At 39.3% G+C, this 18,907-nt stretch overlaps 1 protein-coding gene across 13 annotated transcripts in view; it reads right to left on the bottom strand.

Moving 5' to 3' along the window:
- The window catches only part of arvcfb (ARVCF delta catenin family member b), a 378,373-nt gene that overhangs the window by 12,591 nt on the left and 346,875 nt on the right, over positions 1-18,907 (bottom strand). For all 13 annotated transcript variants that reach the window (XM_049470443.1, XM_049470449.1, XM_049470448.1 and 10 more), the window contains 5 exons: positions 14,052-14,179; positions 11,155-11,305; positions 10,159-10,351; positions 6,070-6,181; positions 1,582-1,669 (listed from right to left, as the gene is read on the bottom strand). In XM_049470443.1, the coding sequence (XP_049326400.1) occupies positions 1,582-1,669; positions 6,070-6,181; positions 10,159-10,351; positions 11,155-11,305; positions 14,052-14,179 (672 nt within the window). The remainder of the gene's footprint in view (positions 1-1,581; positions 1,670-6,069; positions 6,182-10,158; positions 10,352-11,154; positions 11,306-14,051; positions 14,180-18,907) is intronic.

The raw sequence follows: 18,907 nt of genomic DNA, 5'->3' as shown, positions 1-18,907 counted from the left end.
GAAATGGCAAAAGTCAGCAGACAGAAACTAGTATTGTGTCCAATGACCGTTGCCATGTCCAATGGAAGCTAGCGAACAATGCACTGATCAGACACTAGTCAGACACTGCCGGTCACAATCATTACCACAGTCTTAGAAGTTAAGATTCAGATGTGCCAAGTACCTAAGTACAAGTACTTAATTACCTTACTTAAGTAGAAATGTTAGTTATCTATACTTTACTGGAGTAATTCTTTTACAGTCGACTGTTTACTTCTACTTCTTACATTTTACATCTGAACTTTTTACTCCTTACATTTTAAAAATAGCCTCGGTACTCCTATTTCATTTCAGCTCGTTTTCATTCCGGCTTCTCATCGTTCAATAAAACCTCTATCCAGATAAATCGCTTCATCCAGAGTGAATCTGATTGTGATTGGATGATAAGTATAAACAAATACCATTCTGACTTCCTATTGGTTTATAAAAAACAAAACAACAAGAACATAGCAGATGTATGTAGTTTAGTATGAAGATGATCCGTTCAGAGACTCAAGAGAACTCCAGACAAACTCCATTCCAACTAAAGCTTCTTTAATATATTTACATTCTATAAAAAAACATTTATTTACAATCAGCATACATGCAGCTGAAACAGGGAGCCTTTGTGTTTTGGGATCATGTGGGCGTGGCCTAAGCTTTTGTTCTTAACAGCATTATTTTTTCCCCTTACATTACTTTTAATTTTATACTTCAAGTAGTTTTGAAACCAAAACTTTTACACTTTTACTTAAAGAGATAATGCTTCAACTTCTACAGAAGTATTTTAGGTTAGTGAGGTTAGACAGTGACGAGTGTATTCATAGCAAGGCAATGTGAATTATGGGAGCTAAAGTGAGATCTGATAGTGGGTGCCAGCATTAAACATTCCTTAATCTACAGTTAACCAGGAATACATCATATAGGGCATTATTACCACCCACAGTGTACAGAGCAGGGCAGTGGGTGGTAATGATTGTGACCGGTGGTGTCTGGCTAGAATTGTCCATGCAAACAGGCAAGCAACTGTGGAAGAAATCAAATCAATCACATCCACATTCAATGCAGGAGACCCCACCCACATATCCCACAAGTCAGTGCAGCATTTTTTATCTTCTATCAGACAGGGCAAAAGGAAATAGGAAATCGAAAGTTTAACTTGAATCCTGCAATGTTTCTCAAGTAAAGTGTATAGTAGGGGTGGGACAATATACTGATATCCCAATATATCGTATGATGTTAATCATACTGTATCCTATCAGTATTGTTATTATAATTGAAACATAGGTGCTCTAAACTCCCTAAGACTCTCCACAATGACTTACTGAAGTTACTGCTTATATTACTCCACATGGAAGCGCTATAATCAAATGAACAGGGTGAACCTGGGGTGAAGAATATTGATTCAGAAACTATTATAGAGAACTGTCTTGAAATATATTGAGAATCGCACACAGTATTGCTATATCATTATTATCGTTGCCAACATATCGTGATAATATTGTGTATGCCCTGTAATTCCCACCCTAATTTATAGTTCCCTACAGGGTTTCATTCACTGACCTTGGTTCTTCTCCATCAGGGGTAGGGTGGTGTCATCATAGCCCGGCTTTCCGCTCTTGGATCCCTTGGGTGCCCCGCTGGCTGTCGGCTACAGGGGCAAAAGAGAATTTAGAAACTTTAGAAAACAAAAGGAACACTTTAACTGTAATAAAACAATATTCTCGCATCATAACACTTCATGAAAACTGGTTCCTAAACTGGTATTTAAGTGGTCCATCTCATCCAGATTAACATGAATCATCTAGAGATCCCAGAGAACCAGTTTGACAAGAACTGATCTGAAGGAAACCTGTGGCGTGGTGCCGTTTAACAGCTCACACAGCTAGCAGCAGAACCTGAAGCAGGATATCGGATACATGACATGCCCTATTAATTTGAAGTGGCAGTGCAGTCTCCCATTTGTGTAGAAACCTGATTTTATTGACAGCTCTGCTGTGCACTGTTTAGGGGGTCTTACTGAATTCTGATTAAATAAAGTAAATCAAATAAAGCATCAGCTTTCATACTGGGTTAATGTTACAGTAAAATTCAATCCATAATCTTGTTTCTAAACATATTTCCCTGAAAGCTCTGATCAAACTACAGCACATTAGATAGGAGAAAAGCTTGATATCTTGTTTTCAATAAGAAGCCAGAGAGAGTATTAAACCCTTCTCTACTTTCCCTTGGTCTTAAAAGTTTGTGATCTTTTTTTAGAATATTCTATTTTATTTTAATAGAAAAAATATTGCAATAGAAAAAAATAAATATTTAATAATTTATCAAAATATGATGATTAAGGGCCCTATTTTAGTAAACTATAGTGCACTGGTCACTAAATAATTGCGGATCACACAGCTGGATTTAGGGCATGTCTGTGTGTCTTTGGTTTCGTAAAAGGCATGTACTAATTCTCCTAATTAATCATAAGTGTGTTTTAGGCGTAACGTGAAACAAACCAATCAGTGTGTCAGTTGTCATTCCCTTTAAGAGGCAGGTGAGCTCTGACTTTGGCGCATTCGTATCTTAACAGCGAGACACTTTTGTGTGTCTCAGCAGAGACAGATACTGAGCTGCTCGTTCTTGCTGTTAAGATACACCAGCAGCTCATTTAAGGGAACAGTGATGTTATTTTATTCTTTATTCTGTTTATTGTTGAGTTAAAAGCCAGGTTTGTGCTCTGCTGAGCGCAACTGTAGGAATGGGGGATTGACTGTTGTCAGGGTTTTAATCAGTCAGTGGAGCTTCTGTGTTTTCCACCACCAAAATAGCATCACGCCAGAAATGTATGTAGTGGATTAAACAGAGGATTTCTTCATTGCTTGGACACACACACACACTACCGCCCATCTTATGGTCTAAAAGGAACTTCACAATCACTCCCAGAACACTCTAGAAGCCTTGGAGTAATCTTTTTCAAACAACCTTAAATTTCAAAATGACATTTACTGACTATTTCTTCACTCAGCCTCGCTCAAGAGCCCTAAATGCGAGTTTAGGGTAAAATTCTGTTGACATTCCTCCAAGTCGTAAACCTCGGAGTTAATGTTAAACATTTGGAACACCAAATGAACACCATCACTAGGACGGGACGGCGGACTTAAGAGAGTGTCAAAACTTAATTAATGCCTTGGAAATTGTTAATTCACCAAATATTATACCAATTTAGGGGTTTGTGCCTAGTTATTTCTGCAATCACTTAGAAATAAGATTAATGAAATTAAGAGAAATGTTCTAAGCTTGGAAATTCCATTGACCGTTTGTAAGTGAGACTCTCTCTGTCCACCAACCTCCCCAACCGTCGTAAATTCCGACAGGCAAGGACCAAGCCTTATCTGAGCACTCAGCAGAGGGGAGAAATTTCTCACTAAGAAGATTTTGCTTAAAATACATATATATTAACTATATAAAAAAGGTGTTTTATAGAATGTTTACTAAATAATGGTATATGTGTCTGGTATATGGTATATGTGTTTGGATGTGTCCTGATTGAATTCTCCTACACATTCAAGTCTGAATCAACAAGGTTTAATTAGCATTTGATAATTTAGCTTTATTTGGTTATCAGTGGTTTAACCATGTATTATCTTTTAAGTGATTTAATTGGGTTTAAATAATAACATGACTCTTGATCTCTTTCTGACAGAGTACCATCCATCGTTGTATTTCTAAGATTATCTTGAATATTACAAAACTGTTTGTGGGCAATATATATATATATTACATTTATTGTGATTCAATTGTAAGATTGTTGTTTCCTGAATTTATCCTCACAAACTGGTATGCTGAAGAATGTATTTTGATCCACTGTTTAGTTGAGTTTTCTTTTGGTTGGGTCTATTAGAAAAATAGACCACTAGCTGAAGCATGGTGACCATGTGGGGGGGGTTTATGGCCCTTTGTGAATAAGATCATCTTCCCTGCCAAAGTTTGAAATTGCTCCTAGACCAATCAAAACACAGACATTTGGGCCACAGGGCCAATCGTAGCTCAAGGGCCAAACAGGCCACAGAGACAAATAGTTAAACTGGGCAGACACAGTTCAGTTTCCAGTTCAGTAGAGTTCAGTCGGAGCAGTTGGAGGAGAAGCAGCTCAGTTCAGTTTGGAGTTGAGGAGAGTGGAAGAAGATGGGTTGAAGGAAGCAGTTAGAAGAGAGAAGTTAGAGGAGAGAGGTTAGAGAGGGCCTAGAGATGAAGAAAGGATAAACTGTTAGTTAGTCATCTTAGGTTAGTTTTCTTAGACTAGTGCATTTAATCTTCTTCAAGCATAATGGTATTAGTTATCCTAGTTTAAATAACTAAGCTATTTTATGATCTACGGAGTTCTCCTGCTTGCCAAGATAGTTAATATAGTTCAGTAAACCAACTAGACCAACCGACGGATCACCGAGAGGGTACGCCAGCCGAGCCAGCTCCAGGGAAGGCTTTCCCTGTGCAGAGACTAGAAGTGGGTGTCGACCAGGTGCGCCGCTGGCCCACAGAGCACCATCTTTACCCTGCGGATGGGTCCACACTGGACCTTCTAGGGGTGCAGGATGTCAGCCGAACAAGAGGTTTAAACAGCGGACCGAACCGATGGGGACCCCCCTTTGTAGACGTCTCAGAGTAAGGCAGTTTGGGTATTTCTCTCAGTAATTGGTGTTTTGGTTGGTCAAGTCTAGTTTGGTTATTGTCCTTAACTCTTTTCTTAGTATAGATTCATTTTTAGTTATTTGGCGAAAGGGATGATCTTTGTAGGCCGTAAAATATCTTACTTATCTACTTATTTTAGTGTTCTCATTTGATTAGTTTGACCTCATTACATTAAGACCCTTATTTAGAAATATTCACTTAATAGTTCTATTAATCTTTATTCCTTTCATACCAGTATTATAACGTGTTTGTTCTTTTATTTTTCATTTATTATTCTACACTATGATTTGATATCTAATGGCTACATTATGACTTTTTAATTAATTATTTACTCATATCTGTGTGATTTAATAAAATACTTTTATTTTACAAAACCTGTCATTTCAGTGTGTTTTTCTGGATAACTTGGTTATGAAAATTTCTGTCACCTGTAGAAACCACACCCTGAGATGTCTTGTGTTATTAATTAATTTGATTAATTAATTAGTAATTAATTAATTAATCTAATTAAATTAATTTAATAACTGGCGCCCAATTAAAAATATTTCAACATCTCAATTAGCACCAGGTATTAAACCACTGAGCCCGCTACATGTATCTGAACACACCTCACTTCCAGACCCCCACATCCATCAGTGTAGATATTTTCTAAACTTTTCTAAATTTTTCTTTTTTAACAGTGCAGGTGCAAGACGTTAAAAACAGACTGTTGACGGGGTGCAAGACAGCAACAAGCATCGCAAAGCACCTTGTGCAGGATGTACAATAGGGACCTAAAAATCATGAAATTGGCACGTTCCTAAACTTAATTTTAAGATCTATTTAATTTCTTGAAAAAATTAAAACATTTAATTTGCTTCAAACCTTTCGTTTTGTTACAGTCTATTTTCTATGGCTTTTTAATGTAACATCTGAATTTATTAAGTGGAATAGATATAGACAAACCGGCAGCTTCTCCAAGTGCTCTGTAAGTCCTCCAAACCCTTCAATTACAAAAAACCTAAAGCCTTCTGAGGTATCTAAAATCTGAAGGTTTTGGGTGATGATGCATTGAGTGATGATGCAAAGTGATGATGAAAGCTGAGAAAGGCTAAGTATATTTATAAAACCAGTACAGACATGCTGTTTTTATGATTAAAAAAGAATAAGCAAACTTCATACTTTTGAAAGTTTCACATAACATCCTGTCCTATTAGAGCAGGATGACCAATACCTGCTAAAAGCTCTGAAGAGTCCTTGACGAAGCTCTCAGAGACGCACAGGGCATTTTCCCCAGGCAGGGGAGTAGTAATATGATGGCCAGAGTTTGTGAGTAGGGTGGTAGATGAAAGATCTGGTCTACACTCTGCCTCGGCTCCATTTGAGGTTGTTCTGTACCTGAAAATGGGTTTTGCTCCAGCCGTCCTTGGTCAAGGTGTTCCTCAGGTCTTTGTAGCTCCAGACGGTCTGCAGGATGTGGGAGGCGGCCTTGGTCTCTCTGGCTGACTGACTGTGGGTAAGAAAATACAGTTGGAGAAAAAACGGTAAGAGGGAACTTGTTCTGTAAAGCCAAGCTGACACTGTGCAATTTTAGCCTGATTTAAGCCTGATCTGGACGGATGTTACTGAATTTCATGATCAGGCAGAATTTTAGCTTCATTGTGCGTTATTTGTTGTGCAGTGTAAGAGGGGAAGTGATATCGAATTAAGTGCCCAAACAAGCTATGAATGAGCAGTTGGACAAGAGGAAGGATTTTTGACATCCCACAAATTTTGGTCTCGTCTCACAGTGTAAGCTTGAGTCACAACCAGTTTTTCCAAAATACACTGCAATTACTTCAATAAAAAGCCTTTCGTTTGGAGTGATGGCCTTTCTTATATTGGTATCTCGCTTCTGGATACATGGAGAAACCTTTTCAAGGTGAACAATGCTTTCCTCTGTAAAATGGACATACTGTAAAGTCCACATCGCCTCAGCCGCCTGCGATGTAAGTCTTCTTTTTCTGTAGAATTTCAGGGCACAACTTAGCAAAGCTATGCGCTTTCTCAGCATGTTCTGCTGTATTGAGCGCTTGTACACAGAAAGAGCAAGAGCTCTGCCAACGGACTGCATGTGTTGTGCTGTGTGAGCCCCTATGTCGCAACATGTCAGTCAGATCGTACAGTGTGAGCATATGAATCACAGGCGCTGTTCGTACACGACAAACGATTCAAACCTGCAGTGTGAGCTCTCCACAACGCACCTGATTAAAGAAATTACCAAATCTTATGTACAACTCCTGTTCACATCTGATATTAACATTATTAACACAAGATTATAATAGTTTAGAATTTTTTATTAGTTTATTTTTTTGTTTTCACTTTTTCGTTTTTAGAGTGGGTTTGCTAGCTTTTATTTATTTTTTATTAATTCTAGTTTTAATTGTTTTTCATACTTTGGGTGATTTGTGAGGTGCAGGTTTTAAAAGGTGTTATGTAACGAAACTAGAGTTTTAAACAAAAGAGTTTAAAAAATATATATATACTCAGTTACTGTGAAACAACCAACTGTCCACAAAAACTGCAACAGCCCACAAGCCAGCAGCCTTAAGCGCAAAATATATGCAATACCACTGCTTAAAATAGGTTTCACTAATTTGAACCAAAATTATCAACTCAAAAATAAAGTGAAATGAACCCCCAGCACTGAATACAGATACAGCTTTTTACCATATCAGTGAAGAACTGACTATACTGTACCTCACATATATAAGATCAGAAAGTGAACACAGCTGTCTGAAATACAGTTCTGTTAAGAGTGTGTTTGAGTGAGAGAATGTGTGTGAGTCAGAGAGAGAGAGATTTATCAGTCCGTCTTTCCGCTTGGGGTGTTCTGATGTATGAGCTACTCACAGAGTCAGGCTGGTAAAGGGTCTCACAGTTAGTGCTCTTAACCCCTTAGAAGGACTTATAGCTGTGTGGAGTTTATTTTACATACTCCATCATCTGTTTTACTACAGGATATAAGCTTTTATCTTCCTCGTGCTCGTATTCTAATCCCATACAGAATTCTACAGCTGTCTCAGTGTTTTCAAACACTATACACAAGTAGTAACTTCATGGACCACCACCCGAAATCTGTAAAATTGCTCGAGTTGAAACAATGCTTATAAATATATTAACAAACTTGAAAACAAAGGGTATTTGATCTGTAATTTCAGTTTTTTTTGTACGGTTTTTATAAACTCTCAATTCAGTGTAGTTAGTTACCTTTTTTACCTTTTTTAATTACCATTTCTATTAGTTTCAGTCAACAAAAATGTTTTTTCACTTTCAGTTTTTGTTATTTCGTTCATTTTTGTTAACAATAATAAGCTTGCATTAACATCTCCTTGGTGATCTGATTATAAAGTGTATGATTAAGCCTAAAGAACACTTTAGCTTTGACTCTTTGATACAGCACTCAAGTCTGAGCCTCTAGTACTTTATACATGTCTGGAGTTTACACTTGTATTTTTCTGTAGTCTTTTCTCATCCAGATTCTCAAGACACATGAAATCACCAGGTGTAAAAACAGGGTCATGGGTTCTATCCTAATTCAGGGGTTCTGCCAAAGCTCCCACTCTCCCACGGTCTATTTTTGCACTGTTAGCTTCTCTTATGTTGCATAATTAAGCAGTTCAAGTTTGCTGCATAGACTCATCACCAGAGACAAAGGACGGAGGCACATCACGAATGCACTGATTTCTTTAAAGGAAAAAAGTTAATCTAAGCCAATTGATGTTCAGTGAAGGACAAAATGAAAGCTGATTGCGCTTTAGTCCGGAGATGGGTGAGAATAATAGAAATTAGGTGTGAAATAAGGTCAGATAGGACTATCTGCAGAAAAAGAATGAATAAAGAGTCTGCTTTGTTCTTTTGAGCCACATGAGGTTTTCACAGTCGTTATTAGCGCATAAAGAACATCATTACGGGTGAGCTCCTGGACAGTTTATTGGAAACCCCTCCTTTGTGTCTCCCCTAGCCCAGCTCACAGCAGAAGAGGTGCTCTTGACTTCACACCCAGTACTATAGGTGTTTCTAATAAAGTGGCCAGTGAGTGGAAGCACAAGTAGGTGGACAGTGAGTGGAAGCATAAGGTACAGTAGAAGGTGTTTCTAATAAAGTGGCCACAGTGAGTAGAAGTATAAGGTAATAACAGGATTTTCTAATAAATTGGCCACAGTAAGTGGAAGTACAAGACAGTAGTAGGTGTTTCTAATAAAGTGGCCAGTGAGTGTCAGCCCAAGGTAGTATGAAGGTGTTTCTAATAAAGTGGCCACAGTGTGTGGAATAAAAGGTAGTAATCAGGTGTTTCTAATAAAGTGGCCACTGAGTGAAAGCACAAATGTTCTCATTACTATTATTATATTTTGCTTGTTTGTAATGAATAATACAATGCATTGTAAAAAGTATGCTGTTTGCTAATATGAATGAATAAGCAATGCATATAAAACAGCGGGAAATTAAAAACCCAGCTCTGCAATATGTTTAACTGAATAAATATATGCGTTTGTAATGTTGCTGCATATTATGATAAAGTGGAATTCCATTTGTCCGTGAGAAAAACACTGGTGCTCCTCCTCCGTTATCTCTTTACTGAAGCAGAACCAATATTTCAGCTCTCATTTCTCAAATAATACAGGAACAGCTTGTGCTTATGATTATGGTCCACTCCATGTTCAACATGGGAACTCGCATAGAGAGCCAAATTGCAGTCCGTGTGTACATGCTCACCCAGATTTCTGCCAACACAGGTATGCAAACTAAGGGGCAGTGTGACCTGAATATAAAAATAATGTACCAGGCTTTCTAAAGCCTGATTGTGATTATGGCATTTCATTAATATTTTGATTAAGGTGTTTAAAGGTATTTATGATGATCCAGTCATTCAGTCAGTCAGTCACCTCCTTTAATGTGTTTTAAAGCTTTATCTTTTGATGGCTGATGTAAGGAACTGGGTAACATCACCACCTTCCACATGAAAATTAGGGTTTAAATTTCATGTCTGAGAAGTACTGTACATCAAAGAACACCAATGAGAGTTTTTGGGAAATATTCCTCGCAGTTATTAACATATCAGAGCTAACAAACATCACTAACCACACATTGCAAAAGACAACATCATCTCTATGGGTGGCCAGCTCAGTCAGTCTGACATTTGTCATTTTGCCATTTCTGAATTGTATATATGTAGAATGTATAAACCTATTGGGGCTTGTGGAGGAAAAATAGTAAAGAGGCTTAATATCACTAACTGGATTCTCCTCTTGAGAGTTCACCACCTACAGCGCTTGAATTTAAGGTAGTGATAAACAAACAGCTCTTCAGGCCTTTAAGCAACTTAAGAAGTTCCCCCACAAGCTCCTCTGTGCCAAGAGTACCCAAAAAATCCTTTTCTCAGTCTCTACGCAAATATTTACACCTTTATCTTCACAAAACCACCTGATTTAGACTATCTCCGCCTACCTGGTCCGGTTGATGGCCACCAGCTTGTCGATGGCTTGAGCGGAGATGAGTGAGCGGGCGTTCTCCGAGCTGTCAGTCACGATCTCGTGGATGGTGTTGAGGATGGCCACCACCGTGTCCTCCTCCAGGTTCTTGGCAGGACGCTGCTGCCCACTCGGCAGATTACTGACCAAGTCCCTCATGGCGTAGCTCCCTGCAGAGGAAAGAGGAGGGAGATCGGTGAGATCAGCGTGATGGAGTGCTACACTCAGGCAGTACAGAGAATATGAAAATGCTGCAGAGAATTGAGAGGCCTTTTCTTTATAAATATATAAATATACATCTTCTGCTCTGTCAAAGATGTCTTAACAAGTGTGAAGATCTTCTATTAAGGCTTGAAATCTGACACTTATCTCTCATGAGGCAATTAAAACTTTGAAGATTATTCAGGCTTTTTTAATATTTTACTTACTTCAAAATATGTAATATTCCTGCTTCACTCCCGGTTAGTACAGTTTCCCTCCAGCGTTTATGCCTTAGATGTAATTTCGACTGGCCTTTACAGGCATATCCAATGAAAGCAGGAGGAATGCTTTATTGAGCTGAATAGAAATAACCACTGAATTCTTTAAGGCCTCCTGCAATCATTTATTATGAGAATTCCTGTCCTTAAGGACTATGGAAATATGCATGTTCTGCTTCCCATCATCTGAGGAATAAGACCAAAAACTTTAAAATGACTTTTTTTCATAATATTTCATATTAATCAATTTCTGTAATTTTAGAATTATAGAATGTCAAACAGTGTTTAAGCCTGAAGAAAGTAGTCTCTGCAAGTGGTTAAAGCCTTTGTGAGGATTTACACTGTTGTGTTGTTCTGCTGTATAAAAGTTGTGGTTTTATTTCAGATTATTTTATCTCCAACTTGGATTATCAGATAATTAGCATTTTCCATCACACAGATCTAATAGATTTAACAAGGCATGTAAAAGCTTTAGGGCTTGGTGGGCTGCTCACCTATGAGGTCTTTGTTGCGGCGGTCGATGGACAGGTTCCTCAGGGCGATGGCCACAGCTCGCACCACCTTGTCCGAGTCAGAGCGAAGCAACTCCACCAGGATGGGAAGACCCTTTTCCTTTCTCACAGTGGCACGGATGTAGTTGGACCACTGCAGAGGAGAAGAGAGAAAAAGGGCTTTACACATACAGTCATGCACTAATATAAATAAAACATACAGATATAATGCAAAATTGCATTAATAAATTATACTATGTAGCCCCATATTAGCAAAACAACGTCTCTTTACTTTGACATTAATATAGTATGAACACAAGATGATATTTCATGTTTTGTTTGCTCAACTTTATTTAATTTGTTAATATACCGTAACACTCTGGACACACCTTCTCATTCAACAACTTTTTTTACCCTAAACTAATAGTAAAATCTGAAGTCATTCAGACTATGAAGGAACACATAAGAAATCATGTAGTAACTGATTTCTGACAAGCTGTTAACTTGTGGTTTCTGAGGCTGGTAACTCTGATTAACTTATCCTTTACTACAGAGGAAACTCTTGCTCTTCCTTTTCTACCGGTGGTCCTGATGAGTGCCAGTTTTATCAGAACGTTTTTGACGGTCTTTCCAGTGACTGCACTTGAGAAAACTTTCAAAGTTCTTAAATTGTTTCAGATTGACTGACCTTCATTTCTTATTTTATTTCTTTATGTACTTAAGAAATTCTTGACATAAGAATAATTACAACGTTAATCAAATATTCACTATTCACTGTATACCTGTAACGCTACCTTTTTTTTTACTACAACTGATGCTCTCAGACACATTAAGAGGCAAGAAATTCAAGTAAATAACTCCTGAGAAGGTTAATGTGGGGTTTTCTTTATGATACAACAGCCTGTCTGCACCTTTGTGTACAGCAAGTTAGGATAAACAATAACAATAAAATCCCACATGAATTTGAAACTGTCTAGATCTGTGTTAGACAGTGAAAGCAAAGAAACTAATGAGCAGAAAGAGTAAATAAAAGGTACACATCGGGCTGGTGGTAAGACAGCAAGATCGATTCTGTAAGGCCTGAAATTTTCATCTCTTCATTTCAGCTGGCGTACAATGAAGAACATTCACATAAAGAAACATTTCATATCTCAGTTCTCTGCAACTCCACAAGCCACTAAATAATGAACTTCCCTGTTATTAAACTTCAACGCAGTCTAGTCTTTTTCCATGCGATTCACAAAACACCTTCTCTCTCAGATGAAAGACAGCCCTCTCCTTGGCTGGATCTGCACCCTTGAGATACAATTATAAAGCTGCAGTTCCCTACCGAGGGCGCGAGGGGGAGGTGGCGAGCCTCGGAAAGTGTAATCCCACAGTCTCAGCAGGGATGAAAGCACATTTGCAAAGGAAACGTCCAAAATCCTCTTATGCAGCTACGTATGTTACCCCCAGACGCAGGGGGTTGTGGATGTTAGAGGATTGGGGTCCCAGTATGAGGCCCACACACAGATACACACACACACACACACACACGCGGTGCTGGCTCGTGACGTGCTCGGAGAGAGCGGGAAGGGAGCTGTCTGCAGAGCCGCAGAGTAAAGTGTGATTGGATTTGCTGCTGGAAGGTGTTTAATACTGGTCCGTTCAGGAGCTGCTCGCTCTGCTTAAGATAAAGGGAATAAGCCTGGAGTTCTGAGAGGCAGAGATAGAGCGGGGCTCATTTAAAACCTGCTAATTTCAGCACGGTACAAGTGTAGCTTTCTCTTTAGCAGGTACGGGTGTCAGTTCCGGATAGGACAGCAGAGTTTGGCTCTGTTTTGTGGGGTAGCTGCATTAGCATTCACTCAGCTCCCTGTGTAAAAGCCTCTCTTTTTTATGACATTTCATTTCATCAGTTGAATGGCCATTTCATTTCATATATAGAGGCTTTTAGAATCAGAGAATGAACTCTGGTCGGTACTGCTGTGATCATTTCTGCAGGATTTGGCTTGTAGTGTAAAACAGTACAGCAGCAGAAAAACATTTAACACTACATATATGTATTAATGGTGTCATTGATTAAAAAATGTAATCAAATTAATCGCAAAAATATTCTGTGATTAACTGCGATTTTGCACTTGTTCTTCTTAAAACAGAAGTTTTTATAGTGGATATTTTTAAATGTATGTAAAATATATTTATATTAGTGGTGTTAATTAAAATACTAGTATATAATAATTATACAATTGAGGAGATATAAAGCCCTGGACTTGGGTCGCTGGAATAAAGAATGCATGATAAATTGAATAGAGAAAACTTAATTTTTTACTTTATTGTAAACATCTCAGCTTGGTTGTAAGGATATCTGAATTACAACTTAATTTGCTGAGTATAAAAGAGCATTTTTACACGTGTAAGTTGTTTCTATGATTCGGTTCAGTTGATAAGTTTGTTTACTTGGAGCAGGTATAAACCTAAACAAACCAAAATGTGCACCAATAAACCACACAAGCACATTGTCTCCTTTGATTGGTCGAGAGCTGTCTGGCGCGGGAGCAAGAAAGGTCTGATCAGGTCATGTTCTCACCATGTTCTCAGACAAAACATCTGCATCTACATCTGAGTTGGGTAGGGGCTGGGCAGATCAGACTATTAGGCAGAGTTTTTCACATAACACATATGGGAGACACATACATGCATAGCTACCCACATATTCATTATATGTTAAAAAATTATGGTCAGAAATCCGGATAGAGGATAAAAATGGTTAGGCATGTGTGTATAAGTGTAATAATCATGGTCTGGTGTTTGGCGATTGCTTCAAGCAAGACTGAATGCAGAGATGAATGGATAATGATACCACTGCCACTGGCTAGAAATGCTGTGTGTGTGTGTGTGTGTGTGTGTGTGACACTCACGGTCCACTGTCCCGCACTGAGATTCTGCAGCGCTCCAGCTGCTGCCTCCAGGGTGTTGTAATTCTGACTTTCCGTCAGCAGGGACAGATAGAGACGCACCACCTCCGGCTGGTACAGCAACTCATACCCTGCAGAAAAAGACAGAGAGCGGTGAGACGAACACACACACACACACACACACATATATATACCTAAAAGCAATGGAAAACAAAGAACAGCAACAGCAACAAAGCCCTAACACTAAAGTCAACATCCTGCAAAAAAACAAGGCTGAACACTGAGATACCACACGATACTGCATTACAGCTCGCTCCTGGTGCATCCCAACCACTCCCAAATAAATAACACTAAAATAAACAGTATTCACAGCCTGCTCAGAGGAACACGAGAGTGGTGGGCTGTAATGCTTTAATGAAGGCCATGCTACTGTCAGCTCATAATGGCCTGAACAGAACAGAACAGAAATAACATTTTTACATTAAGAACAACATACCCCATCCACTCTAAAAACTAGGACCAGGACTAAATAAGTGACTTTGTATTATCTGCTTATTCTTTCTTACTAGAACTATGGCAAACCAAATAAATCTATGTATCAACCGATCTTAAGCCAAAATATGCGATTGGCCGTTGTCATCCCCATGTCATCTGCTGGTGTTGGTCCACTGTTTTATATCAAGTAAAAATCTTACAGCACTTCATGCTTTCCTCTGCTGACAACTTTTATGGAGATGCAGATTTAATTTTCCAGCAGGACTTTGCACAAGGCCCACACTGCCAAATATACCTATTGGTCTTATATAATAATCTAATTTTCTATAACACTGATTGGGGGGCTCACACAGTTTGTCATTGCATTTAATACATAACCAGTCGTTGTCTTGGGGCATTAGCTGTAAACCATAATCATCCTCAATAAAAGAAATAAACACTTAAAATAGATCACACTGTGCGTAATACATCTATATAATATATGAGTTTCAAATTCAAACTTAATTAGTGAAAAATTTTTACTTTTCAATGATATTCTAACTTTTTAAAAACGCATCTGTAAATGGTAGGCAGTTGCAATGTCCTGGATTGGCGCAAAAAAAAACAACCGACAAAGATCATAATTTTGGTAGAACTCCTGACCTCAGGCCAACCATTTAGGCAATTAACCCCTTATTCTGACCTTAACAATAAACAAAAAATGCTGGTGTCTTGCCCTCATCTACACAGTATAATATTAAAACGATATATGCTTCTTATGTCATGTTTACCCTTGGAGCCATCAACTAAGACTGACCAGGACAACATACCCAACCCTTATTCTGACCTCCAGATGGCAGCAGCAGAGCTGATGTGCGATCCAGCTGCAGAACAACATGAAAATCTGACACAATATAAATGATGGGTAGTTGCATTGTTTCGATCAAGATTTGATACGCCTGCAGACGGCAACATCTCTGAAAACTGTACTGGTTCTTCTGGGAGAAATACCCCTGACCTCAGCACACAGTCGATCCGGGACTCCCGTGGGCAGAATTAAACCACTGAGACCAACCCAGAACCACCATACAGTACCCTCCCTCTGACCTCCAGATGGCAGCAGTGGAAGAGCTGACTTGGGACCCAGCAGCAGAACAACAGATAAATGTTACTGGCTTTCCCCTGGACTGTGTCAGCAGTTTTAAAGCAGGCAAAGTGAGGCTGCCAGACAAGGTCACGATTATCACAGACCACTACATCAGACTGGCACTGACATATGGCTGCACACGAGGGGATTGAGTGCATGTGTACGTTTCAGGGTTGCAAGGCTTGGATGAATGTCAATACTGCAATACTTGTGGGCACTGTGTAGCAAAAGCACATCACTCTAGCAGACTGTTTAAAAATACATTAATGCATCTAGCTGTCAAGAAAAGCAGGAATCAATATGATTTCCGAAAATATTTCCAACTGTTGAACTGTCAAATGTGCTACATTCTGCCTTTGCTCCTTGCAAAAGGTAATTAATTTGTAGGGTAGCGTGCAAGGCAATAGCAGGAGGCACATTTTCTTGTTTACGACTGACTGTATATATGGATAGATGGCTTACGCTGCAAGTTAACACAACAGCAAATGAAAAGTCAAAGCGAAAGAAACCTGAAACACAAAGCTCCCCCCTCCCCTCGCAGCTCCCACAGAGTTATTATGTGATTAGATTTCAGATGCAGCAGCAGAGAGGATATCGAACAGTCACGACTCTCGGGGTAACGCACACCATTCGCTCAGTCTCTGAGGAGAATTCATTTGCAGGCTCAGTATCTCTCTTTCTCTCATACAGAGGCATCATTTTAACATGCCTTCATCATCATCAAGGCCCATAAGACAAAGATCATAATTTTGGTAGAACTCCTGACCTCAGGCCAACCATTTAGGCAATTAACCCCTTATTCTGACCTTAACAATAAACAAAAAATGCTGGTGTCTTGCCCTCATCTACACAGTATAATATTAAAACGATATATGCTTCTTATGTCATGTTTACCCTTGGAGCCATCAACTAAGACTGACCAGGACAACATACCCAACCCTTATTCTGACCTCCAGATGGCAGCAGCAGAGCTGATGTGCGATCCAGCTGCAGAACAACATGAAAATCTGACACAATATAAATGATGGGTAGTTGCATTGTTTCGATCAAGATTTGATACGCCTGCAGACGGCAACATCTCTGAAAACTGTACTGGTTCTTCTGGGAGAAATACCCCTGACCTCAGCACACAGTCGATCCGGGACTCCCGTGGGCAGAATTAAACCACTGAGACCAACCCAGAACCACCATACAGTACCCTCCCTCTGACCTCCAGACGGCAGCAGTGGAAGAGCTGACTTGGGACCCAGCAGCAGAACAACAGATAAATGTTACTGGCTTTCCCCTGGACTGTGTCAGCAGTTTTAAAGCAGGCAAAGTGAGGCTGCCAGACAAGGTCACGATTATCACAGACCACTACATCAGACTGGCACTGACATATGGCTGCACACGAGGGGATTGAGTGCATGTGTACGTTTCAGGGTTGCAAGGCTTGGATGAATGTCAATACTGCAATACTTGTGGGCACTGTGTAGCAAAAGCACATCACTCTAGCAGACTGTTTAAAAATACATTAATGCATCTAGCTGTCAAGAAAAGCAGGAATCAATATGATTTCCGAAAATATTTCCAACTGTTGAACTGTCAAATGTGCTACATTCTGCCTTTGCTCCTTGCAAAAGGTAATTAATTTGTAGGGTAGCGTGCAAGGCAATAGCAGGAGGCACATTTTCTTGTTTACGACTGACTGTATATATGGATAGATGGCTTACGCTGCAAGTTAACACAACAGCAAATGAAAAGTCAAAGCGAAAGAAACCTGAAACACAAAGCTCCCCCCTCCCCTCGCAGCTCCCACAGAGTTATTATGTGATTAGATTTCAGATGCAGCAGCAGAGAGGATATCGAACAGTCACGACTCTCGGGGTAACGCACACCATTCGCTCAGTCTCTGAGGAGAATTCATTTGCAGGCTCAGTATCTCTCTTTCTCTCATACAGAGGCATCATTTTAACATGCCTTCATCATCATCAAGGCCCATAAGAAAGAAAAGCTAATGCCTTAAAGCAGAACACGTGTGATATTGTTGCATAAAGCTTAAATATCCCAATGCTTAAAAAAAAAATAAGCCATATATACCCTGAAGCTTACAGACAGATTCTGCTTACTCAGGGCTGCCATTTCTATAATTAAATGTCCCTTAAGGCACTGTGGTCACTGTAAGAACCCTCCTATTTTGTTTTCTTGTTTCTCACTTTGCAACTGTGTTTAAAGAAGAAACTTCAACATTTTCTGAGCATTTACGTAAAAAAATGTAGGAAGTGATAAGAACTGGAGGACTCCAGACTTTCAAGGCATTTAGGGGCCCCAAGCCAAATGTACCCCATGCCTTATAAATGCTGAAGTTGTATACCAGTGTGAAACTCGTATATTACATAGGTGTATTACAAACAGAGTGATATTACCGGCTGCAGGAATCCCAAACATGGCTGGCTAGCTGACTACTGTTGTTCCCTTGAGGGGGATTCTGATAACAATGTCGCCGTATTTTCCTGAATTGACCATCAGAGGATTTAAAGGGGATCTCTTACAGTTTATCATTGCATTTAATACATAACCAGTCCTTGTCTGGGGGCAATAATTAACTTGATTTGTTTTGCTTGATTTGCTGCATAAGCCTGGCCCGTTCTAAACACTGATGTTCTGACCAGCCCAGTGGATATTTTATCTGATTCTAAGCATGTCTGGTGATATTTTTGAGCACATAAACCAACCTGTATCACTTAAAATCTCAATAAAATACATTTAAATTTGTGGTTGTAAGGTGATTAAATGTGAAAAATTCAAGGGGTATGAATACTTTTGTAAGCCACTGTATGTAGCAAATGAAAGGTCTGACTCTAATGCTCTAATGGCGCTAATGTGCAGTGGTTTCAGGGAGCATGCTCTTAGGCTGGAAGCACTTGAACCACTGAAGCTGGAGAAATGGCGCAAAACTCAGCCAAATATATAAATCTATGATTTAGAAGAAAACAGCTTGTAGCATGTGGTGAGACTGATCTTTTTACATTTCCTGTTGGAGTACATGTGCGACTGTGGGTGTCAAGTTTCTTTACTTGAAGTTTTCACACACTGTCGTGATCCTTTCAGCCTCTTTTAGCTCATCAGCCTCCATAACGAGCTCAAAACCATCTCTGGAAGTTAAAACGAAAGCAGACTGGGGCGCAGAACAAAGCACAGCGCTTGCATGTGTGTATTCATCTGTGCACTAGCCTTTTGTTATGCTAAATCTGGGGCT

Source organism: Astyanax mexicanus, chromosome 22, assembly GCF_023375975.1.
Source record: "Astyanax mexicanus isolate ESR-SI-001 chromosome 22, AstMex3_surface, whole genome shotgun sequence".
NCBI lineage: Eukaryota > Metazoa > Chordata > Actinopteri > Characiformes > Acestrorhamphidae > Astyanax > Astyanax mexicanus.
This window is presented reverse-complemented; position numbering and strand designations above follow the sequence as displayed.